General features: G+C 38.0%; 1 protein-coding gene across 3 annotated transcripts in view; it reads right to left on the bottom strand.

Moving 5' to 3' along the window:
* Positions 1-26,455, bottom strand: part of FAAH2 (fatty acid amide hydrolase 2) — a 297,578-nt gene that overhangs the window by 174,179 nt on the left and 96,944 nt on the right. For all 3 annotated transcript variants that reach the window (XM_078362584.1, XM_078362586.1, XM_078362585.1), the window contains 2 exons: positions 24,087-24,206; positions 10,094-10,229 (listed from right to left, as the gene is read on the bottom strand). In XM_078362584.1, coding sequence (XP_078218710.1) covers positions 10,094-10,229; positions 24,087-24,206 — 256 coding nt within the window. The remainder of the gene's footprint in view (positions 1-10,093; positions 10,230-24,086; positions 24,207-26,455) is intronic.

Genomic DNA, 26,455 nt, shown 5'->3' with positions numbered 1-26,455 from the left:
ACAAGGCTGGATGAAGAATCAGTGTGATGAATTGACAGAATCAAGCTTTGGAAGGTAGGTAATAAGAAACTTCTGTGAGCTAAAAGAACATGTTCTAAACCAATGCAAAAGAACTAACAACCTTGAAAAAAGATTTGACGAAATGCTAATGAGAATAAACAACTTAGAGAAGAATATAAATCAATCGATAGAGCTGAAAAACACAAGAGAACTTCATGAAGCAAACACAAGTTTCAACAGCCGAATTAACCAAGCAGAAAAAAGGATATCAGAGATCGAAGATCAACTCAATAAAATAAAACTAGAAAGCAAGATTAGAGAAAAAAGGGTAAAAAAAAAATGAACAAAGTCGCCAGGAAATACAGGGCTATGTAAAAAGATCTAATCTATATTTGATGGGTGTACCTGAATGTGATGAAGAGAATGAATCCAAGCTGGAAAACACTCTTCAGAATATTATCCGGAAAAACTTCCCCAACCTAGCAAGGCAGGCCAATATTCAAGTCCAGGAAATACAGAGAACACCACAAAGATATTCCTCAAGAAGTGCAACTTCAAGACACATAATTGTCACATTCACCAGGGTTAAAATAAGGGAAAAAATGCTAAGGGAAGCCATAGAGAAAGGTCGAGTTACTCACAAAGGAAAGCCCATCAGACTCACAGAAGATCTCTCAGCAGAAACCCCACAAGCCAGAAGAGAGTGGGGGCCAATATTCAATATCCTTAAAGAAGAGAACTTTCAAACCAGAATTTCATATTCAGCCAAACTAAGATTCATAAGTGAAGGAAAAATAAAATTCTTTGCTAACAAGCAAGTACTCAGAGATTTCATCATCATCAGGCCTGCTTTACAAGAGCTCCTGAAAGAGACACTACACATAGAAAGGGAAAACCAGGATCAGCCAATCCAAAAACATACCAAACGGTAAAGAGTATCAACACAATGAAGAAACTGCATCAACTAAAAAGCCAAACAGCCAGCCAGCTCAAAATGACAGGATCAAATTCACACATAACAATATTAACCCTAAATGTGAATGTGCTAAATGCCCCAATTAAAGAGACAGACTGGGAAATTGGATAAAAAGCCAAAATCTATCGGTGTGCTGTATCTAGGAAACCCATCTCACATGCAACGATACACAAAGGCTCAAAATAAAGGAATAGAGGAAGATTTACCAAGCAAATGGGGACCAAAAATAAGGAGGGGCTCCAATTGTCATCTCTGATAAAACAGACTTTAAACCAACAAAGAGCAAAAGAGACAAAGCAGGACATTACATAATGGCAAAAGGATCAATGCAACAAGAAGAGCAAACGATCCTAAGTAGATATTTACCCAATAAAGGAGCACCCAGTTATATAAGGCAAGTTCTTAATGACTTACAAAGAGACTAAAACTCCTGCACAATAATAGTGGGAGATGTTAACACCCAATTGTCAATATTAGACAGATAAGTGAGACAGAAAATTAGCAAGGATATCCAGGACTTGAACTCAGACCAGAACCAATCAAACTTAATAGACATTTACTGAACTCTCCACACCATTTTCACAGAATATACATTCTTCTCAGCACTACATTGCACGTACCCTAAAATTGACCACATAATGAAAAGTAAATCACTCCTCAGCAAATGAAAAAGAATGGAAATCATAACAAAGAGCCTAATAGACCACATAACAATCAAGTTAGAACTCAGAATTCAGAAACTGACTCAGAACCGCACAGCTTCATGGAAACTGAACAACTGGCTCTTGAATGTTGACTGAATACACAATGAAATGAAGGCAGAAATAAAGATGTTCTTTGAAATCCATGAGAACTAAGACACAACATTCCAGATTCTCTGGGACACATTTAAAGCAGTCTCTAGAAGAAAATATATAGCAAATGAATGCCCACATGAGAAGCAAGAAGAGATCTAAAATAGACACACTATCATCAAAATTGAAAGAGATAGAGGAGCAAGATCAAACAAACTAAAACCTAGCGGAAGACAAGAAATTACTAAGATCAGAGCAGAACTGAAGGAGATAGAGACACACCAAAGAAACCTTCAAAAAATTGATAAATTGTGGAGGTGGTGCTTCGAAAATATCAACAAGATAGACAGACCACTAGCTAGATTAATAAAAAAGAAAAGACAGACTAATCAAATAGATGCAATAAAAAACTATGAAGGAGATATTACCACAGATTCCACAGAAATTCAAGCCATCATAAGAGATAATTACAAATAACACTATGCACATAAACCAGTAAACTGGGAAAAAATGGATAAATTCCTGAACGCTTGCATCCTCCAAAGGATAAACCAGAAAAAAGTAGAAACCCTGAATTGATTAATAAAAAAGGTCTGAAGTTCAGGAAGCAATTAAGAGCCTACAACCCAAAAAGACCAGGTCCAGATGGGTTCACAGCCAAATATTACCAGACATACAAAGAGAAGCTGGTACCATTCTTCTTAAACTACTCCTAGCAATAGAAAAAGAGGGAATCTTTCCCAAATCATTTTATGAGTCCAACATCATGCTGATACCAAAACCTGGCAGAGACTCAGTAAGAAAAAAAAACTTCAGACCAATTTTCATGATGAACATAGATGCGAAAATCTTCAATAAAATCCTGGTAAACCAATTGCAACAGCATGTCAAAAAGCTTATACACCATGATCAAGTAGCATTCATCCCAGGGATGCAAATCAGGATCAACCTATGCAACTTTATAAACATAATTAACCACATAAACAAAACCAAATACAAAAACCACATTATTATCTCAATTGATGCAGAGAAGGCCTTTGACAAAATTCAACAACACTTTATTCTAAAAACCCTCAATAAAATAGGTATTGACAGAACATAGCTCAAAATAAAATAAGCTATTTATGACAAAACAAAAGCCAATATCATACTGAATGGGCAATAATTAAAAGTAATTCCCTTGAAATCTGGCACTAGACAAGAATGCCCTCTCTCACCTTTCCTATTCAATATAGTACTGTAAGTTCTAACCAGAGCAATCAGGCAAGAAAAAGAAATAAACGGTATTCAAATAGGAAAGAAGGAAGTCAAATTGTCTCCATTTACAGATGACATTATTGTATGTCTAGAAGACCCCATCATCTCAGCCCCTAATCTCCTGAAACTGATAAGCAACTTCAGGAAAGTCTCAGGATACAAAATCAACGTGCAAAACTCACAAGCATTCCTATACACCCATAACAGACTTAAAGAGAGCCAAATAAAGGATGAACTGTCATTGACAATTGCTACAAAGAGAATAAAATACTTAGAAATACAGCTAAAAAAGAACATTAAAAAACCTCTTCAAGAAGAACTACAAACCACTGCTCAACGAAATAAGAAAGGGCACAAACAGATGAAGAAACATTCCATGTTCATGGTTAAAAGAATCAATATTGTGAAAATGACCATACTGCCCAAAGTAATCTACAGATTCAACAATATACAGATCAAGCTACCAATAACCTTCTATACAGAACTGGAAAAAATCATCTTAAACTTCATATGGAATAAAAAAAGAGCCCGCACAGCCAAGTCAATTCTAAGCAAAAAGACACAGTGGGAGGCATCACACTACCGGATTTCAACTATACTACAAGGCTACAGGATTCAAAAAAGCATGGTACTGATACCAAAACAGAGATACAGACCAATAGAGCAGAACAGAGGTCTCGGAGGCAACAAAACATATCTAAAACCATACAACCTTTGAACAAACCTGACAAAAACAAGCAACAGGGAAAGGATTCCCTGTTTAATAAATGGTGTTGGGAAAACTGCCTACCCACATGCTGAAGGGAGAAACTGGACCCCTTCCTGACACCTTACACTAAAATTGACTCCAGATGGATTAAAGACTTAAACATAAGACTTAACAGCATAAAAACCCTAGAAGAAAACCTAGGCAAAACCATTCAGGACATAGGAGTAGGCAAGAACTTCATGACCAAAACACCAAAAGCACTGGGAAAAAAAGCCAAAATAGAAAAATGGGACCTAATCCAACTCCATAGCTTCTGCACAGCAAAAGAAACAGTCATTAGAGTGAATCAGCAACCAACAGAATAAAAAAAAATTTTGCAGTTTACCCATCTAACAAAGTGATGACATCTGGAATCTACAAAGAGCTCAAAAGAATTTACAAGAAAAAAACAAGCCCATTCAAAAGTGGGCAAAAAATACAAACAGACACTTTACAAAAGAAGATATGCATGAGGCCAACGAACATATGAAAAAATGCTCATCATCAATGGTCATTAGAGAAATGCAAATCAAAACTACGTTGAGATACCATCTCATGCCAGATAGAATGGCAATTATTAAAAAGTCTGGAGATCAAAAGAAACCAGGACTTCCAATTCTCATCTCTAATAAAATAGACCAGGAAGCAACAAAGATCAACAGAGACAAAGAAGGCCATTACATAATGGTAAAAGGATCGATACAATAAGAAGAGCTAACGATCTAAAACATATATGGACCCAATACAGGAGCACCCAGATACATAAGGCAAGTTCTTAACAACTTAAAAAGAGACTTAAACTCCCACACAATAATAGTGGTAGACGTTAACACTCCACTGTCAATATTAGACAGATCAAACAGACAGAAAATAAACAAGGATATGCAGGGCTTGAACTCAGACCTGGAGCAAGCAAACGTGATAGACATTTACAGAACTCTCCACCCTAAATCCACAGAATGCACATTCTTCTCAGCACCACATCACACCTACTCTAAAATTGACCACATAATTGGAAGTAAAGCACTGCTCAGCATATGCAAAACAACTGAAATCATAACAAACAGACTCTCAGACCATAGTGCAATTAAGTTAGAACTCAGAATTCAGAAACCAACCCAGAACCGCACAGCTTCATAGAAACTGAAGAACTGGCTCTTGAATGTTGACTGGATAAACAACGAAATGAAGGCAGAAATAAAGAAGTTCTTCGAAATCAATGAGAACGAAGACACAACATGCCAGAATCTCTGGGACACATTTAAAGCAGTCTCTAGAGGAAAGTATATAGCAATAAGTGCCCATATGAGGAGAATGGAGAGATCCAAAATTGACACCCTATCGTCAAAATTGAAAGAGCTAGTGGAGCAACATAAAAAAACCTCAAAACCCAGCAGAAGACAAGAAATAACTAAGATCAGAGCTGAACTGAAGGAGATTAAGACACGAAGAACCCTTCAAAAAATCAATAAATCCAAGAGCTGGTTTTTTGAAAAGATCAACAAAATAGACCACTAGCCAGATTGATTAAAAAGAAAAGAGAGACCAACAAAATAGATGCAATAAAAAAATGATAAAGGGGAAATCACCACAGATTCCACAGAAATTCAAACCATTATCGGAGAATATTACAAACAACTCTATGCACATAAACTAGTAAACCTGGAAGAAATGGATAAATTCCTGGACTCCTGTGTCCTCCCAAGCCTAAACCAGGAGGAAGCTGAAACTATGAATAGACCAATAACAAGGTCAGAAGTCGAGGCAGCAATTAAGAGCCTACCACACAAAAAAAGCCCAGGTCCAGACGGGTTCACAGCCGAATTCCACCAGACACACAAAGAGGAGCTGGTACCATTTCTTCTGAAACTATTCCAAATAATCCAAAAAGAAGGAATCCTACCCAAATCTTTCTACGAGACCGACATCATCCTGATACCAAAACCCGGCAGAGACCCAACGAGAAAAGAAAACTTCAGGCCAATATCCATGATGAACATAGATGCAAAAATCTTCAATAAAATATTGGCAAGCCGATTGCAACAGCAAATCAAAAAACGTATTCATCATGATCAAGTAAGACTCATCCCGGGCATGCAAGGCTCGTTCAACATACGCAATTCAATAAACGTAATTCACCACACAAACAGAACCAAAAACAAAAACCACATGATTATCTCAATTGATGCAGAGAAGGCATTTGACAAAATTCAACGGCCCTTTATGCTAAAAACCCTCAATAAACTCGGTATCGACGGAACGTATCTCAAAGTAATAAAAGCTATTTATGACAAACCAACAGCCAATATCATATTTAATGGGAAAAAACTGGAAGCATTCCCTTTGAAATCCGGCACTAGACAAGGATGCCCACTGTCACCACTCCTATTCAATATAGTACTGGAAATTCTAGCCACAGCAATCAGGCAAGAAAAAGAAATAAAGGGTATTCAAATAGGAAAGGTGGAAGCCAAATTGTCTCTATTTGCAGACGACATGTTAGTATACCTAGAAGACCCCATCGCCTCAGCCCAAAAATTCCTGAAACTAATAAGCAACTTCAGCAAAGTCTCAGGATATAAAATCAATGCGCAAAAACCACCAGACTTCCTCTACACCAATAACAGACTTAGAGAGAACCAAATCAAGAACGAACTGGCATGCACCATTGCTACAAAAAGAATAAAATACCTCGGAATACAACTGACAAGGACAGTAAGGGACCTCTTCAAGGAGAACTACAAACCACTGCTCAACGAAATCAGACAGGACACAAACAGATGGAGAAACATTCCATGTTCATGGTTTGGAAGAATTAATATCATCAAAATGGCTATACTGCCCAAAGTAATTAACAGAATCAACACTATCCCCATCAAGCTACCATTGACTTTCTTCAAAGAACTGGAAAAACCACCATGAACTTCATATGGAACCAAAAAAGAGCCCGCATACCCAAGTCAATTCTAAGCAAAAAGAACACAGCGGGGGGCATCACACTACCGGATTTCAAACTATACTACAAGGCTACAGTAATCAAAACAGCATGGTACTGGTACCAAAACAGAGATATAAACGAATGGAACAGAACAGAGGCATCAGAGACAACACAACATAGCTACAACCATACAATCTTTGATAAACCCGACAAAAACAAGCAATGGGGAAAGGGTTCCCTGTTCAACAAATGGTGTTAGGAAAACTGGCTAGCCATGTGCAGAAAGCAGAAACTGGACCCCTTCCTGACACCTTACACTAAAATTAACTCCAGATGGATTAAAGACTTAAACATAAGACCTGGCACCATAAAAACCCTAGAAGGAAATCTAGGCAAAACCATCGAAGACATAGGAGTAGGCAAGGACTTCATGAGCAAAACACCAAAAGCATTGGCAACAAAAGCCAAAATAAACAAATGGGACCTAATCACACTCCACAGCTTCTGCACAGCAAAAGAAACAGTCTCTATTGTGAATCGGCAACCAACACAATGGGAAAAAATTTTCGCAGTTTACCCATCTGACAAAAAGCTGATATCCAGAATTTACAAAGAACTCAAACAGATTTACAGGAAAAAAAACAAACAAGCCCATTCAAAAGTGGGCAAAGGATATGAACAGACACATTACGAATGAAGACATTTATGAGGCCAACAATCATATGAAAAAATGCTCATCGTCACTGGTCATCAGAGAGATGCAAATCAAAACCACATTGAGATACCATCTCACGCCAGTTAGAATGGCGATCATTAAAAAATCTGGAGACAACAGATGCTGGAGAGGATGTGGAGAAATTGGAACACTTTTACACTGTTGGTGGGAGTGTAAATTAGTTCAACCATTGTGGAAGACAGTGTGGCGATTCCTCAAGGCCTTAGAAATAGAAATTCCATTTGACCCAGCAATCCCATTACTGGGTATATATCCAAAAGACTATAAATCGTTCTACTATAAGGACACATGTACAGGAATATTCATTGCAGCACTGTTTACAATAGCAAAGACCTGGAATCAACCCAAATGCCCACTGATAATAGACTGGATTGGGAAAATGTGGCACATATACACCATGGAATATTATGCAGCAATCAGAAATGATGAGTTCGTGTCGTTTGTAGGGACATGGATGAATCTGGAGAACATCATCCTCAGCAAACGTGGGTGAAGGGAAAAAGGAAAGCAAAGCACACTGCCATGTGTGTACCTACGCAACTGTCTTGCATGCTCCGCTGATGTACCCCAAAACCTAAAATCCAATAAAAAATTAAACAAAAAAAGACTCACTGGAAGCAACTACTATTACTATTTCAGGATACTTAGCTTTTGCCTTGATTTGAACAAACAGAAATGGACGGATAAATATCCATAATTTATGAACAATAGAAAAACAATTTTAAGTATCAGGTAATTTCTACAATTCTCTATATAAGCGAATAAAATATTACATATCATAAAAAAAAAAGAAATTCCATTTGACCCAGCAATCCCGTTACTGGGTATATATTCAAAGAACTATAAATCGTTCCACTATAAGGACACATGCACACGAATGTTCATTGCAGCACTGTTTACAATAGCAAAGACCTGGAATCAACCCAAATGCCCATTGATGATAGACTGGATTGGGAAAATGTGACACATATACACCATGGAATATTATGCAGCAATCAGAAATGATGAGTTCGTTTCGTTTGTAGGGACATGGATGAATCTGGAGAACATTATCCTCAGCAAACTGACACAAGAACAGAAAATGAAACACCGCATATTCTCATTCATAGGCAGGTGATGAAAAATGAGAATACATGGATACAGAGAGGGGAGTACTAAACACTGGGGTCTATTGGGGGTAAAAGGGGAGGGCCAGTGGATGGGGGAGGTGGTGAGGGATAGCCTGGGGAGAAATGCCAAATATGGGTGAAGTGGAGAAAGCAAACAAAACACACTGCCTTGTGTGTACCTATGCAACTGTATTGCATGCTCTGCTCATGTACCCCAAAACCTAAAATGCAATTTAAAAAAGTCTGGAGACAACAGATGCTGGAGAGGATGCAGAGAAATAGGAACACTTTGACACTTTTGGTGGGAGTGTAAATTAGTTCAACCATTGTGCAAGACAGTGTGGGGATTCCTCAGGACCTAGAAATAGAAATTCCATTTGGCCCAGCAATCCCATTACTGCATATATATTTAACGGATTATACATCGTTCTACAATTAGGACACATGCACACGAATGTTCATTGCAGCACAGTTTACAATAACAAAGTCCTGGAATCAACTCAAATGCCCATTGATGATAGACTGGACACGGATAATGTGGCACATATACACCATGGAATATTATGTAGCCCTCAAATATGATGAGTTTTTGTCCTCTGTAGGGACATGGATGAACCTGGAAACCATCATTCTCAGCAATCTGACACAAGAACAGAAAATCAAACAATGCATTTTTTCTAGCTCATAGATGGGTGTTGAACAATGAGAACACATGGGCACGAGGAAGGGAGCATCACACACTGGGGTCTGTTATGGAAAAATAGAAGAGGTACAGTGGAGGGCGGGGAGTTGGTGAGTGATAGCATTAGGAGAAACACAAGATGTAGGTGATGGGGAGGAAGGCAGCAAATCACACTTCCATGTGTCTACCTAAGCAACAATATTGCATGCTGTTCACATGTACCCCAAAACTTCAAATGCATAAAAATAAAAAATAAAAAGAGAAGAGAATAAATGGCTGGAAACCAAGAAAATATTTATGGTCAGAAACTGAAATAAGTTACATATAGATTGCATTTTTTATGAAATAAAATATGTGATTATTTAATTGAGTGTAAATGAGAGGAGGAGATCACAGGTTCACTGAAAATGAAAGTAATTTAAAATCACTGGTATAGAAAATGTTATATATAAAAAAGAGGTGTCTATGAAAACGGGTTTTCAAGCAGCATTGATGATCCAGGTGAGACGGGAAACTATGCATGTGGTGACAGATGGCAGAAGAATCAGAAAGACTGAGCTTAAAGTGAGCTTAGTTTTATACTGAAGTTCACAAATGAACAACAAAAAGATTCCCCATTTTCATCCCAAAATAAAGTCTCTCTTTGTATTTTCCCAGTAAAATACTTTTGCACAGCATTTTCCAAATTTGAGAAGCATGATGTCCTCTTATGTTACTATATAAAAGCTCTCTCATTAAAATCCACAGTATTATTTTGCTTTAGGACAGAAAATCTACCTCTATGACACCAATAAACAAAGAGAGAATGAATGTCAGGATAACAGTCAAAGGAAATAAAAATAAATAAACATACTTTTTGATGCCAGGTCCTGCCATGACTTTCAGCATGGGGGTCAGGTCTTCAGCATAGCGGCACATTGGACCAGTGCACTGAAACAACTCCTGGACTCCCACAGCCAAGGGAAACTGTCCTTTGTTGGGTACCACACCTGAAAGGTTAGACACTCAGGTTGCTGTTCAAAATAAGAAATAATCCCTGAATGTTCTACTTCATTATGGTGTTTAATCTATCTTAAATACTTTTTCTTCTGGTTAAAACTTTTCCAAGCCTTCTTATTTTTCATTGCAGTAGTTTTACAATTTTAGTAGCTTTTTTATAAGCAGTGAATTTTTTATCCCTAATAAAGTCCAACAAAGAATTCCAAAATAAAACATGCAAAACCATCAAAGCCACACTAATGGAAACAGGGTCCCTACTCATTAGACTACTCTCTCATTCTGGAGATGATTCTAAGGGCCTGCAGAGCCTGTATGGATAAACACTAGTTAGAATACAGATAGAAATCTATTGCCTTAGAGGATACGGTCAAAATTTCATTAGCTTGTATACAAATTTTCTGCAACCTGATGCCTAAACAGAAGTCATGACAAAATGTTTGCAATTTTCCACAAATAACAGGCTATTTTGATGTTTATTTATGGCTTTGGGTGTGTCATTTCCACTGCTTATAATACATTTCACGATTTGACATGTCAGGTGGATAACAATATTTCAAGACTTAATTGAAATTATAAGGCCTTTCTTGACCACCAACAATCCCTCAGCCCAATACTTTCTTAAGCTATGAGCAACTTTAGCAAAGTCGCAGGATACCAAATCAACGTGTAAAAATCGCAAGCATTCCTATACACCAATAATAGTCAGAGAGCCAAATCTTGAGTGAATTTCCATTGACAATTGCTACAAAGAGAGTAAAATACATAGGGATACATCTTACAAGGGATGTGAAGGACGTCTTTAAGGAGAACTAGAAACAACTGCTCAATAAAATAAGAGACGACACAAACAAATGGAAATACATTTCATGCTCATGGATGGAAAGAATCAATACCATGAAAATGGCCATACTGCCCAAAGTAATTTATAGATTTAATGCTATCCCCATAAAGCTACCATTGACTTTCTTCACAGAATTAGAAAAAGAAAAAAACTACTGTAAATTTCACACAGAACCAAAAAAAAAAAACAGACCAAATAGACAAGACAATACTAAGCAAAAAGAACAAAGCTGGAGGCATCATGCTACCTGACTTCAAACTATACTACAAGAATACAGTAACCAAAACAGCATGGCATTTGTACCACAACAGATATATAGACCAATGGAAGAGAACAGAGGCCTCAGAAATAATGCCACACGTGTACAATCATCTGAACTTTGTGAAACAATCAATGCATAAAGGAAACCCTATTTAATAAATGGCGTTGAAAAAATTGGCTAGCCATAGGAAGAAAACTGAAATTGAGCTCTTCTTTACACCTTATACAAAAAGTAACTCAAGATGAATTAAAAACTTAAATGTAAGGCCTATAAAACGTACAAATGCTAGAAGAAAACCTATGCAATACTACTAGGGACACAGGCATGGACCTGAGTGAACAGACCACCTACAGAATGAAAGAAATTTTTTGAAATCTATGTATCTGACAAAGTGATAATGTCATGTCTACTAGGAACTTAAAAAATTTACAGGAAAATACAAACAACCCCATCAAAAAGTGGGTGAAGAATATGAACAGACACTTCTCAAGAAAAGACATTTGTGAAGCCAACAAACATGAAAAAAACCTCATGATCATTGGTCATTAGAGAAATGCAAATTGAAATCACAATGAGATATCATCTCACACCAGTTAGAATGGCAATCATTAAAAAGTCAGGAAACAACAGATGCTGGAGAGAATGTGGAGAAATAGGACTCCTTTTTCACTGTTGGTGGGAGTATAAATTAGTTCAATCATTGTGGAAGCTAGTGTGGCTATTTCTCAAAGATCTAGAACTAGAAATACGATTTGACCCAGCAATCCCATTACTGGATATAGACCCAAAGAATTATAAATCATTCTATTATAAAGACACATGCACACATACATTTATTGCAGCACAGTAGCAAAGACTTGGACCCAACCCAAATACCCATGAATGACAGATTGGATTAACCAAAAAAAAATTAAGAAAGACCCAAAGAAGCTCAATAGGAAATGAAACAGAAGACATTAAAAGAAATACCAGAGAAATAAAAAATATCACATAACGCTAGTATGAACACCTTTATGAGCATGAGCTAGAAAACACAGAGGAGATGAAAAAATTCCTGAAAAGGTACAACCCTCCCAGCTTAAACAAGAAAGAATTTGAAATATCAAACAGACCAATAACAAGGAGAGAGGTTGAAATGACAGTATAAAATTAACCAAAAAAAAAAGTGTAGTACCAGATGGATTCACAACTGAATTACACCAGACATCAAATAATTGGTACCAATTACATTGATGCTATTCCACAAGATAAAGATGGAATCCTCTCTACATTATTCTATGAAGCCACTATCACCTAATACCAAAAGCAGAAAAGAACATAACAACAATAACCAAAAAAAACCCTACAAACCAATATCCCTGATGAACATGGATGCAAAAATCCACAACTAAATACTAGATAAGTGGGTTACAGGATATCAAAAACATAATCCACCATGATCAAGTGGGTTTCATACCAGGGATGCAGAGATCATTTATCAGACACAAGTCATTAAATGCAATACACCACACAAACAGAATTAAAAAGAAAGTCACATGATAATCGGTGCAGAAAAGCATTAGACAAAATCCAGCATCGTTTCATAATTAAGACTCTCAGCAAAATCGACGTTCAAGGGACATACTTCAGTGTAATAAAAGCCATCTATGGGAAACCCACAGCCAACATAATTCTGAACTGGAAAAAGTAGAAAGAATTTCCTCTGAGAAGTGGAGCAAGACAAGAATGTCCACTCTCACCACTTTTCTTCAACATTAGTACTGGAAGTCCTAGCCAGAGCAATCAGAAAAAAGGAGGGATAAAAGGATATCCAAATCGGTAAAAAGAAAGTTATATTGTCACTGTTTGCTGAAGATATGATTGTATACCTAGAAAACTCTAAAGACCCCTGCAAAAACCTTCTAGAACTGATAAATGAATTTAGCAAAGTTTTGGCATACATATTTAATGTAAACAAATAAGTAGCTCTGCTTTATACCAACAGCGTCCAAACTCAGAGTTAAATCAAGAACTCAATCCATTTTATAACAGCTGCAAAATAAATAAAATATTTAAGAATATGCCTAACCAGGGAGGTGAAAGACATGTACAAGGAAAACTACAAAATATTGCTAAAAGAAATCATAGATGACACAAACAAATGGAAACACATCCCATTCTCATGGATGGATAGAATCAATATTGTGAAAATGACAATACTGCCACAGGCAGTATAAAAATGCAATGCAGTCCCCATTAAAATACCAACATCATTCTTCACGAAACTGGAAGAAACATCCTAAAATTCAAAAGAAACCAAAAAACAGTCCACATAGCCAAAACAAAGCTAAGCAAAAAGAACAAACCTAGAGGCAATGCATTATCTAATTTTAAACTATAGTATAACACCATAGTAACCAAACAACATGATACTGCTTTAAAAATGGGCACATATACCATTGAAACATAATAGAGAACCCACAAATAAATCCAAATATTTACAGCCAACTGATCTTTGACAAAGAAAAGAAAAACATAAAGTGGGAAAAGGAAACCCTATTCAACAAATGGTGCTGGGATAATCGGCTAGTCACATGTAGGATAATGAAATGATCCTCATCACTCACTTTATACAAAAATCGACTCAAGATAGATCAGAGACTTAAGTGTAAGACCTGAGACTATAAAAATTCTAGAAAATAATATTGGAAAAACCCTATTAAAAATTGGCTTAGGCAGTGACTTCAAAACTAAGAACCCAAAAGCAAATGCAATAAAAACAAAGATAAATAGGTGAGATTTAATGAAACTAAAGAGCTTCTGCATGGCAAAAAAAAAAAAAAAATCTGTAAACAGACAACCCACGGAGTGGGAGAAAATCTCCACAATCTATACATTGTCAAAAGACGAATATCCAAAATCCAGAAAGAACTCTAACAAAATAGCATGAAGAAAACAATCCCATCAACAAATGAGGTAAGAACATGAACAGACAATTCTCAAAAGCAGATATACAAATGACCAATAAGCATATAAAAAATTCTCAACATTACTAATAATCAGGGAAATGCAAATCAAAACTACGATGTGATACCACTTACTCCTGCAAGAATGACCGTAATTTTAACAAATAAAAAAATAGTAGATTTTAGTGTGGATCTAGTGAAAAAGGTACACTTTTCCATTTCTGGTGACTATGTAAACTAGTACAACCACTGTGGAAAACAGTGTGGAGATTCCTTAAATACCTAAGAGTAGATTTACCATTTGATCCAACAGTCCCACTCCTGGGTATCTACCTAGACGAAAATAAGCCATTACAAGGAAGAGATACTTGCACACATATGCTTTTACCAGCACAATTTGCAATTCCAAAAATATGGAACCAGCCCAAATGCCCACAAATCAACGAGTGGATTAAAAAACGTGATATACCATGAAATACTATTCAGAAATAAAATATTGGTATTTGCAGCAACATTGATGGAATTGGCGACCATTATTGTAAGTGAAGTAACTCAAGAATGAAAAACTAAGCAACGTATATTCTCACTTATAAGTGGAAGCTAAGCTATGATGATGCAAAAGCATAAAAATAATGTAATAGGGGGGACTCAAGATGGCGCTGTGAGAAAAACCCAGGATTGGAGCCCGCGTTGAATCCGCAAACAATGAGTCACTGCTGCATTTCCAGACTGATCTTTGTTGCCCACAGAACGGGGAAACTCCCAAGTATAAAAAGACACGGGACGCCAGGCAGTAGGTCTGCCTGGCGAAGCCGGCAGCCGGGGCGGCGGCGGCCAGCCCTACCCAGCAATCCCCACAGGGCGCGCTTGTCCGGGTGCCTTGTTGAACCGGCAACCTGAGACTTGAGAGGGCTGGACTTGAGACTGAACGAGACTTGCACAGTAGCCCAGCCCAGGGGATTGCAGGGAAAGATCGTTTGGGATACCCAGTGGAACGAACAAAACCGCGATTTCAAACTATCCCAAGCAGACGGCCCGAGACGCTCTGTGGGGGAGGGGCGTCCACCACTACCGAGGCAACGCGCCCCAACTGAGATACACGCCCACTGCTGACGCAGCCAGCCGTTGCCGAGGCAACCCGCCACAACTGAGATACACGCCCACTGCTGACGCAGCCTGCCGTTGCTGAGGCAACACGCTACAACGAAGAGACTCCGCCGCAGGCTGTGGCGGAGACCACAGCAGAGCCTGCAAGAACAGGGCGAATCACATAACAGCAGGGCGGAGCCTGGAAACCAAACAGTGGCTACTCTGCCTTCTAGCTGGGTAGGACACCTCATCGAACATCCAAAAATAAAGCCTAAACCCCTCGACACAGAGCATTTGAGAAAAAAAAAGGGTTTTTTAATGAGCTCTGTTGCAGCAGAATCAAACACAGCAGCCTAACAGCCCTGAATGAACAACACAGCTCACAGCTCAGCAATTAAACCCCTATAAAGTACAAACTGTCTCCTCAAGCAGCTCCCTGACCCCTCTATATCCAAAAGACTGATATTCGGCAGGCATCATCCTGGGACAAAGATAGCAGAAAAAAAAAACTGGTAGCATCCCTCGCTGTGCCACAGCTACTAGAGGTGCACCCCAGACAAGCAAGGTCTGGAGCGGACCTCAGCAGTCGTACAGCGAAGGGGCTAGACTGGTAGAAGGAAAACCAAGCAACAGAAATACTTCATCATCAACATTCTGGGTGTCCACTCAGAGACCCAATTGAAAAATCAGCAACTACGCAGACGACCAGCGGACAAATCCACAAAGATGGGAAGAAACCAGCACAAAAAGGAGGAAAACACCCGAAACCAGAACACCTCGCCTCCTAGAAAGGACCAAAACTCCTCACCAGCAAGGGAACAAAGCTGGATGGAGAATGACTGTGACGAAATGACGGAATTAGACTTCAGAAGATGGATAATGAGAAACCTTTGTGAGCTAAAAGATCATGTATTAAATCAATGCAAAGAAACTAAGAACCTTGAAAAAATATATACAAAAAGATTTGAGGAAATGATAACAAGAATGCATAATTTAGAGAGGAATATGAATGAATGAAAGGAGCTGAAAAACACGATACGAGAACTTCACGAAGCATGCACAAGTTTCAATAGCCGAATTGACCAAGCAGAAGAAAGAATATCTGAAGTCGAAGACCAACTCAATGACATAAAACGAGAAACCAAGATTAGAGAAAAAAGCGCAAAAAGGAATGAACAAAGTCTGCAAGACATGTGGAACTATGTGAAAAGACCTAAACTACGTTTGATAGGTGTACCAGAAGGAGACGAAAAGAATGAATCCAAGCTGGAAAATACTCTTCAGGACATCATCCAGGAAAATTTCCCTCACCTAGCAAGACAGGCAAACATTCAAATGCAGAAAATACAGAGAACAAAACAAAGATATTCCGCAAGAAGAGCAACCACAAGACACATAATCGTCAGATTCAACAAGGTTGAAACAAAGAAAAAAATACTAAGGGCAGTCAGAGAGAAAGGTCGGGTCACCCACAAAGGGAAGCCCATCAGACTCACAGCAGATCTCTCGGCAGAAACACTACAAGCCAGAAGAGAGTGGGGGCCAATATTCAATATTCTTAAAGAAAAGAACTTTCAACCCAGAATTTCATATCCAGCCAAACTGAGCTTCAGAAGTGAAGGAAAAATAAAATCCTTTGCAAACAAGCAAATACTCAGAGATTTTGTCATGACCAGGCCTGCTTTACAACAGCTCCTAAAATAGGCACTACACATAGAAAGGAACAACCAGTACCAGCCATTCAAAAATCACACTAAATGCTAAAGAGCATCAACATAATGAAAAATCTACAACAAATAACAAGCACAACAGCAACTTAGCATCAAAATGGCAGTATCAAATTCACACATAACACTATTAACCCTAAATGTAAATGGGCTAAATGCACCAATCAAAAGACACAGACTGGCAAATTGAAGAAAAATCCAAAACCCATCAGTGTGCTGTATCCAGGAAACCCATCTCACATGCAAGGATACAAAAGGCTCAAAACAAAGGGATGGAGGAAGATTTACCAAGCAAATGGAGAGCAGAGAAAAGCAGGAGTTGCAATTCTCATCTCTGATAAAATTGACTTTAAAGCAACAAAGATCAAAAGAGATAAAGAAGGCCATTACATAATGGTAAAAGGATCGATACAACAAGAAAAGCTAACGATTCTAAACATATATGGACCCAATGCAGGAGCACCCAGATACATAAGGCAAGTTCTTAACGACCTACAAAGAGACTTAGACTCCCACACAATAATAGTAGGAGACTTTAACACACCACTGTCAATATTAGACAGATCATCCAGACAGAAAATCAACAAAGATATCCAGGGCTTGAACTCAGACCTGAAGCAAGCATACCTGATAGACATTAAGAGAACTCTCCACCCCAAATCCACAGAATACACATTCTTCTCAGCAACACATCACACCTAATCTAAAATTGACCACATAATTGGAAGTAAAGCACTGCTCAGCAAATGCAAAACAACTGAAATCATAACAAACAGCCTCTCAGACCATAGTGCAATCAAGTTAGAACTCAGAATGCAGAAACCAACCCAGAACAGCACAGCTTCATGGAAACTGAACAACTGGCTCTTGAATGTAGACTGGGTAAACAATGAAATGAAGACAGAAATACAGAAGTTCTTCGAAACTAATGAGAACGAAGACACAACATGCCAGAATCTCTGGGACACATTTAAAGCAGTCTCTAGAGGAAAGTATATAGCAATAAGTGCCCATATGAGGAGAATGGAGAGATCCAAAATTGACACCCTATCGTCAAAATTGAAAGAGCTAGAGGAGCAAGATCAAAAAAACTCAAAACCCAGCAGAAGAAAACAAATAACTAAGATCAGAGCTGAACTGAAGGAGATTGAGACACGAAAAACCCTTCAAAAAATTAATAAATCCAAGAGCTGGTTTTTTGAAAAGATCAACAAAATAGACAGACCACTAGCCAGATTGATTAAAAATAAAAGAGAGAACAACCAAATAGATGCAATAAAAAATGATAAAGGGGAAATCACCACAGATTCCACAGAAATTCAAACCATCATCAGAGAATATTACATACAACTCTATGCACATAAACTAGTAAACCTGGAAGAAATGGATAAATTCCTGGACTCCTGTGTCTTCCCAAGCCTAAACCAGGAGGAAGCTGAAACTATGAATAGACCAATAACAGGGGCAGAAGTCGAGGCAGTAATTAAGAGCCTACCACACAAAAAAAGCCCAGGTCCAGATGGGTTCACAACCGAATTCTACCAGACACACAAAGAGGAGATGGTACCATTCCTTCTAAAACTATTCCAAATAATCCAAAAGAGGGAATCCTTCCCAAACCATTTTACGAGACCAAAATCATCCTGATACCAAAACCCGGCAGAGACCCAACAATAAAAGAAAACTTCAGGCCAATATTTATGATAAACATAGATGTAAAAATTTTCAATAAAATATTGGCAAGCCGATTGCAACAGCAAATCAAAAAACTTATTCATCATGATCAAGTAGGATTCATCCCGGGGATGCAAGGCTGGTTCAACATACGCAAGTCTATCAACGTAATTCACCACATAAGCAGAACCAAAAACAAAAACCACATGATTATCTCAATTGACGCAGAGAAGGCATTTGACAAAATTCAACAGCCCTTTATGCTAAAAACCCTCAATAAACTCGGTATCGATGGAACGTATCTCAAAGTAATAAAAGCTATCTATGACAAACCAACAGCCAATATCATACTGAATGGGCAAACACTGGAAGCATTCCCTTTGAAATCCGGCACTAGGCAATGATGCCCTCTCTCACCACTCCTATTCAATATAGTACTGGAAGTTCTAGCCAGAGCCATCAGGCAACAAAAAGAAATAAAGGGCATTCAAATAGGAAAGGTGGAAGCCAAATTGTCTCTATTTGCAGACGACATGATAGTATACCTAGAAGATTCCCTCGCCTCAGCCCAAAAACTCCTGAAACTGATAAGCAACTTCAGCAAAGTCTCAGGATATAAAATCAATGTGCAAAAATCACAAGCATTCGTCTACACCAATAACAGACTTAAAGAAAGCCAAATCAAGAACGAACTGCCATTCACAATTGCTACAAAAAGAATAAAATACCTTGGAATACAACTCACAAGGAACGTAAGGGACCTCTTCAGGGAAAACTACAAACCACTGCTCAACGAAATCAGAGAGGACACAAACAGATGGAGAAACATTCCATGTTCATGGTTAGGAAGAATTAATATCGTGAAAATGGCTATACTGCCCAAAGTAATTTACAGAATCAACGCTATCCCCATCAAGCTACCATTGACTTTCTTCACAGAACTGGATAAAACCAACATGAACTTCATATGGAACCAAAAGGGAGCCCGCCTAGCCAAGTCAATTCTAAGCAAAAAGAACACAGTGGGGGGCATCACACTACCGAATTTCAAACTATACTACAAGGCTACAGTCATCAAAACAGCATGGTACTCGTACCAAAACAGACATATAGACCAATGGAACAAAACAGAGGCACCGTAGGCAACACAACATATCTACAACTATACAATCTTTGATAAACCTGACAAAAACAAGCAATGGGGCAAGGATTCCATGTTTAACAAATGGTGTTGGGAAAACTGGCTAGCCATGTGCAGAAAGCAGAAACTGGACCCCTTCCTGACACCTTACACTAAAATTAACTCCAGATGGATTAAAGACTTAAACATAAGACCTGGCACGATAAAAACCCTAGAAGGAAATCTAGGCAAAACTATCCAGGACATAGGAGTAGGCAAGGACTTCATGAACAAAACACCAAGAGCATTGGCATCAAAAGCCAAAATAGACAAATGGGACCTAATGAAACTCCACAGCTTCTGCACGGCAAAAGAAACAGTCACTAGAGTGAATTGGCAACCAACAGAATGGGAAAAAATTTTTGCAGTTTACCCATCTGACAAAGGGCTGATATCCAGAATTTACAAAGAACTCAAACAGATTTACAGGAAAAAAACAAACAAGTCCATTCAAAAGTGGGCAAAGGATATGAACAGACACTTTACGAAAGAAGACATATATGAGGCCAACAATCATATGAAGAAATGCTCTTCGTCACTGGTCAGCAGAGAGATGCAAATCAAAACCACGTTGAGATACCATCTCACGCCAGTTAGAATGGCGATCATTAAAAAGCTGGAGACAACAGATGCTGGAGAGGATGTGGAGAAAAAGGAGCACTTTTACACTGTAGCTGGGAGTGTAAATTAGTTCAACTATTGTGGAAGACAGTGTGGTGATTCCTCAAGGCCTTAGAAATAGAAATTCCATTTGACCCAGCAATCCCATTACTGGGTATATATCCAAAAGACTATAAATAGTTCTAATATAAGGACACATGTACATGAATGTTCATTGCAGCACTGTTTACAATAGCAAAGACCTGGAATCAACCCAAATGCCGACTGATAATAGACTGGATTGGAAAAATGTGGCACATATACACCATGGAATATTATGCAGCAATCAGAAATGATGAGTTTGTGTCGTTTGTAGGGACATGGATGAATCTGGAGAACGTCATCCTCAGCAAACTGACACAAGAACAGAAATTGAAACACGGCATATTCTCACTCATGGGCGGGTGATGAAAAATAAGAACACATGGACACAGAAAGGGGAGTACTAAACACTGGGGTCTATTGGGGGGAAAAGGGGAGGGCCAGTGGGAGGGGCAGGTGGGGAGGGATAGCCTGGCGAGAAATTCCAAACGTGGGTGAAGGGGAAAAGGAAAGCAAAGAAAACTGCCATGTGTGTACCTACGCAACTGTCTTGCATGCTCTGCTCATGTACCCCAAAACCCAAAATCCAATAAAAAATAAAAAAAAGAAAGAAAAAATATACATATATAATCCACCACATAAAAAGAACCAAGGACAAAAACTAAATGATTATCTCAATAGATGCAGAGAAGTCCTTTGACAAAACTTAACAGCACTTATGCTAAAAACTCTCAATAAAGTACGTATCGAAGAAAGGTATCTCAAAATAATAAAAGCTATTTATGACAAACCTACAGCCAATATCATACTGAATGAGCAAAATCTGGTAGCACTCCCTTTGAAATCTGGCACTAGACATGGATATCTTTTCTCACCACTCCTATTCCATATAGTACTGGAAGTTCTAGCCAGAGCAATTAGGCAAGAATTAAAAAGTGTATTCAACTAAGAAAGGAAGAAGTCAAATTATCTCTATTTGCAGATGACATGATTGTATATTTAAATGACCCTATAGGCTCAAACCAAAATATCCTTAAACTAATAAGCAACTTCAGCAAAATCTCAGGATGCATAATCAATGTGCAGAAATCACAAGTATTCCTATACACCATCCACAGACAGAGAGCCTAACCATGAGCAAACTCCCATTCACAACTGCTTCAAAGAGAATAAAATACCAAGAAATACAACTAACAAAGGATGTAAAGGACCTCTTCAAAGAGAACTACAAACTACTGCTCAATGAAAAAAGAGAGGAGACAAAAAGATGAAGAAACATTTCATGCTCAATGTTAGAAAGAATCAATATTGTGAAGATAGCCATACTGCCCAAAGTAACCTATATATTTAATGCTATCCCCATCAAGCTACCTATGACCTTCTTCACAGAACTGGAAAAAAAACATCGTAAACTTTATATGAAACCAAAAGAGAGGCCACATAGCAAGAGAATTCTATACAAAAAGAACAAAGCTGGAGACATAACACTACCTGACTTCAAACTGTACTACAAAACTACAGTAATCAAAATAGCATGGTACTGGTACCACAACAGAGATATAGACAAATGGAACAGAACAGAGGCCTGGTAGGCAACACCACACATCTAGAAAGGTCTGATCTTTGACAAACCTCACAAAAACAAGCAATGGAGCAAGAATTCCCTGTTTAATAAATGGTGCTGGGAAAACGGGCTAGCCACGTGCAGAAAGCAGAAACTGGACACCTTCCTGATATCTTACACTAAAATTAACTCCAGATGGATTAAAGACTTAAACATAAGACCTAACACCATAAAAATCCTAGAAGAAAACCTAGGCAAAACCATTCAGGCCATAGGCATAGGCAAGGACTTCATGACTAAAACACCAAAAGCATTAGCAACAAAAGCCAAAATAGACAAATGGGATCTAATTAAATTCCAGAGCTTCTGCACAGCAAAAGGAACAATCATTAGAGTGAACCAGCAACCAACAGTACGAGAAAAAAAATTGCAATCTACTCATCTGACGAAGGGCTAATATCCAGAATCTACAAAGAACTAAAACAGATTTGCAAGAAAAAAAATAAACCCATTTAAAAGTGGGCAAAGGATATGAACAAACACTTTTCAAAAGAAGACATATATAAGGCCAGAAAACATATGAAGAAATGCTCATCATCACTGGTCATTAGAGAAATGCAAATCAAAACCACATTGAGATACCACCTCATGCCAATTAGAATGGCAATCATTAAAAAATCTTGAGACAACACAACCTGGAGAGGATGTGGGGAAATACGAACACTTTTACACTGTTGGTGGGAGTGTGAATTAGTTCAACTATTGTGGAATACAATGTGGCAATTCCTCAAGGACTTAGAAATAGAAATTCTATTTGACCCAGAAATCCCATTACTGGTTATATACCCAAAAGATTATAAATCGTTCTATTATAGGGATACATGCACACATATGTTCGTTGTGGCACTGTTTACAATAGCAAAGGTCGGGAACCAATCCCAATGCCCACCCATGATAGACTGGACAAGGAAAATGTGACACATATACAACATGGAATACTATGCAGTCATAAAAAAACAATGAGTTTGTTTCCTTTGTAAGGACATGGATGAATCTGGAAATCATCATTCACAGCAAACTGACACAAGAACAGAAAATCTAATATCACATGTTATCACTCATATGCAGATGTGAACAATGAGAACACACGGACACAAAGAGAGGAGCATCACACACTGGTATCTGTTAGAGGGGGCAGAGGAAGAACGGCGGTGGGGTGGAGAGGTTAGGGAGAAATAACATGGCGAGAAATGCCAGATATAGGTGATGGGGGGATGGAGGCAGCAAACAACATTGCCATGTATATACCTACGCAACAATTCTGCCTGATCTGCATATGTACCCCAGAACCTAAAGTGCAATATAAAAAATGAATTTTATTGATGCATGGTATGACATGATAACCTCAGGAAACATTATGCTTAGAGAAAGAAATCAGTCCCAAAAAGCCACATATTATATTATTTCATATGTATGGAATGTCAAGAATAGGCAATTTCATATTTCCTACAAACAGCAAGTAGATTAGTTGTTGCTGATAGCTGGAGAGAGGAATAAGAACAACTGTTAATGAGTGTGAGGTTTCTGAGGGGAATTATAAAAATGATCTAAAATTAATACTGATGATAGTTGCAAACAGACAATATAAAAATCACTCAATTGTACACACTTTAAGTTGGTAAATTGCATGGCATGTGAATTCTCAATAAAGCTGTTTAAAAATTTTTAAAAAAGAACATTTAGAAATATATAATAATCATCCTTATAAGAAAGATAAAACTGCTAGGAACAAAATTTCTGCATTTTTCTGAATTACAAAAGTAGAAGCATCCTTCTACTTTCATAATTTTATATTAACATTACCTGGAGAAGGCTTGTGTCCAAATATACCATTGAAGAAAGCAGGCATTCGAATGCTACCACCAATATCAGAGCCCACACCAATCACTGAGCAGGCAGCTGCCAGTGTGCAGCCCTCACCACCTACAGGAAACACAAAATATTTGCAAATAAATCATCTAATGTACTATTTGCATGGAATATCTTTTTCCGTCTTTTCACTTTCAAACTTGTTGTGTCTTTAGATCCAAAGTGAGTCTTTTGTTCACAGCATACATTTAAATAATAATTTTAATCCATTCTACTCATCTATATTATTTGAGAATTTTAAGCCATTTACATGTTAAAGCAATTACTGATAAGTTGTGCTCTGAGGATATTTCTTACCTGGGTCTGTGTCTGTGTGTCTGCTTTCTCTTAATTCTCCCACATAGAAAAGAGCTCTTATTATGTTTTTCATCATCCTTAAAGTTTTGGGGTACATGTGCAGGATGTGCAGGTTTGCTACATAGGCATACATGTGCTATGGTGGTTGGCAGCACAGATCAACACATCACATAGGTATTAAGCTCAGCACCCATTAGTGATTCTTCCTGATGCTCTCCTTTCCCTATCATCCCCCAATAGGTTCAAGTGTGTGTTGTTCCCCACAATGTGTCTATGTGTTCTAATTATTCAGCTCCGACTTATAAGTGAGAACATGCTGTGTTTGGTAATCTATACCTGCATTAGTTTACTGAGAATAATGGCTTCCAGCTCCATCCATGTCCCTGCAAAGGACCTGATCTCATTCCTTTTCATGGCTGTGTAGTATTCCATGGTAAACATGTACCAGATTTTCTTTATTCAGGCTATCATTGACGGGAATTTAAGTTGATTCCAAGTCTTTTCTATTGTGAATAGTGTTGCAATAAACACAGGCGTGCATGTATCTTTATAATAAAATGTTTTATATTCCTTTGGGTATATACCCAGTTTAATGGTTAATATTGAGTGTCAACTTGATTAAATTGAAGACTGCAATGTATCGTTCCTGAGTGTGTCTGTGAGAGTGTTGCAAAGGAGATTAACATTTGATTCAGTGGACTGGAGAGGCAGACCCATTCCCAATCACAACAGACACCATCCAATCAGCATAGCTAGAATAAAGCAGGTAGAAGTTGGAAAGAGGAAACTTTCTGAGTCTTCCAGCATTCATCTTTCTTCCATGCTTCATACCCCCTGTCCTCAAACATCAAACTCCAAGTTCTTCAGCTTTTGGATGCTTGGACTCACACAAGTAGTTGACCAGGAGCTCTCAAGCCTTTGGCCACAGACTGAAGGCTGCATTGGCTTTCCTACTTTTGAGATTTTGGGACTCAGACTGCCTTCCTTGCTCCTCGGCTTGCAGACGGCCTATTGTGGGACTTCACATCATGATTCTGTGAGCCAATACTCTTTAATAAACTCCCCTTGATGTATAAATCTATCTTATTAGTTCTGTTCCTCTAGAGAACCCTGACTAATACACGTAGTGATAGGATTTCTGGGTAAAATGGTATTTCCGCTCCTAGATTTTTGAGCAATTGCTACTGTCTTTCTCAAAGGTTGAACTAATTTACATTCCCACCAACTGTGTAAAAGCATTCCTTTTTCTCTGCAAGCTAGCTAGAATCTGTTGTTCCTTGATTTTTTAATAGTTGCCATTCTGACTGCTGTGAGATGGTACCTCATTGTTGTTTTGATATTCATTTCTCTAATAATCAATCATGTTTTTAAAAATATGTTTGTTGGCTGCATGAGTGTTTTATTCTTTATTTTAAGAAGTCTCTGGTCATGTCCTTTGACCATTTTTTCATGTTTGTTTTGGTTTCTGTTTTTTTTTTTCCTTGTAAATTTGTTTAAGTTCCTTGTAGACTGGATATTAGACCTTAGTCAGATGAACAGATTGCGAAAATTATCTCCCATTCTGTAGGTTGTCTGTTCACTCTGATGATAGTTTCTTTTGCTGTGCAGAGCTTTGTTAGTTAGCTAGATTCCGGTGGTCAATCTGTTTTTGTTGAAATTGCTCTTGGTGTTTCCATCATGAAATCTTTGCCCATGCCTATGTCTTGAATGGTGTTGCCTAGACTTTCTTCTAAAGTTTTTATAGTTTTGTGTTTTACATTTAAGTCTTCAATCCATCTTCAGACAATTTTTGTACAAGGTGTAAAGAAAGGGTCATTTCCATTTTCTGCATATGGCTAGCTAGTTCTCCCAGCACCATTTATTAAATGGAGAACACATTCCCTACTGCTTGTTTTTGTTAGGTTTGTAGAAGATCAGATGGGTGTAGCTGTGCAGTTTTATTTCTGAGTTGTCTATTCTGCTCCATTGGTCTATGTGTCTCCTTTGGTACCAGTACTATGCTGTTT

The sequence above is a fragment of the Callithrix jacchus genome, chromosome X (genome assembly GCF_049354715.1).
Source record: "Callithrix jacchus isolate 240 chromosome X, calJac240_pri, whole genome shotgun sequence".
NCBI lineage: Eukaryota > Metazoa > Chordata > Mammalia > Primates > Cebidae > Callithrix > Callithrix jacchus.
This window is presented reverse-complemented; position numbering and strand designations above follow the sequence as displayed.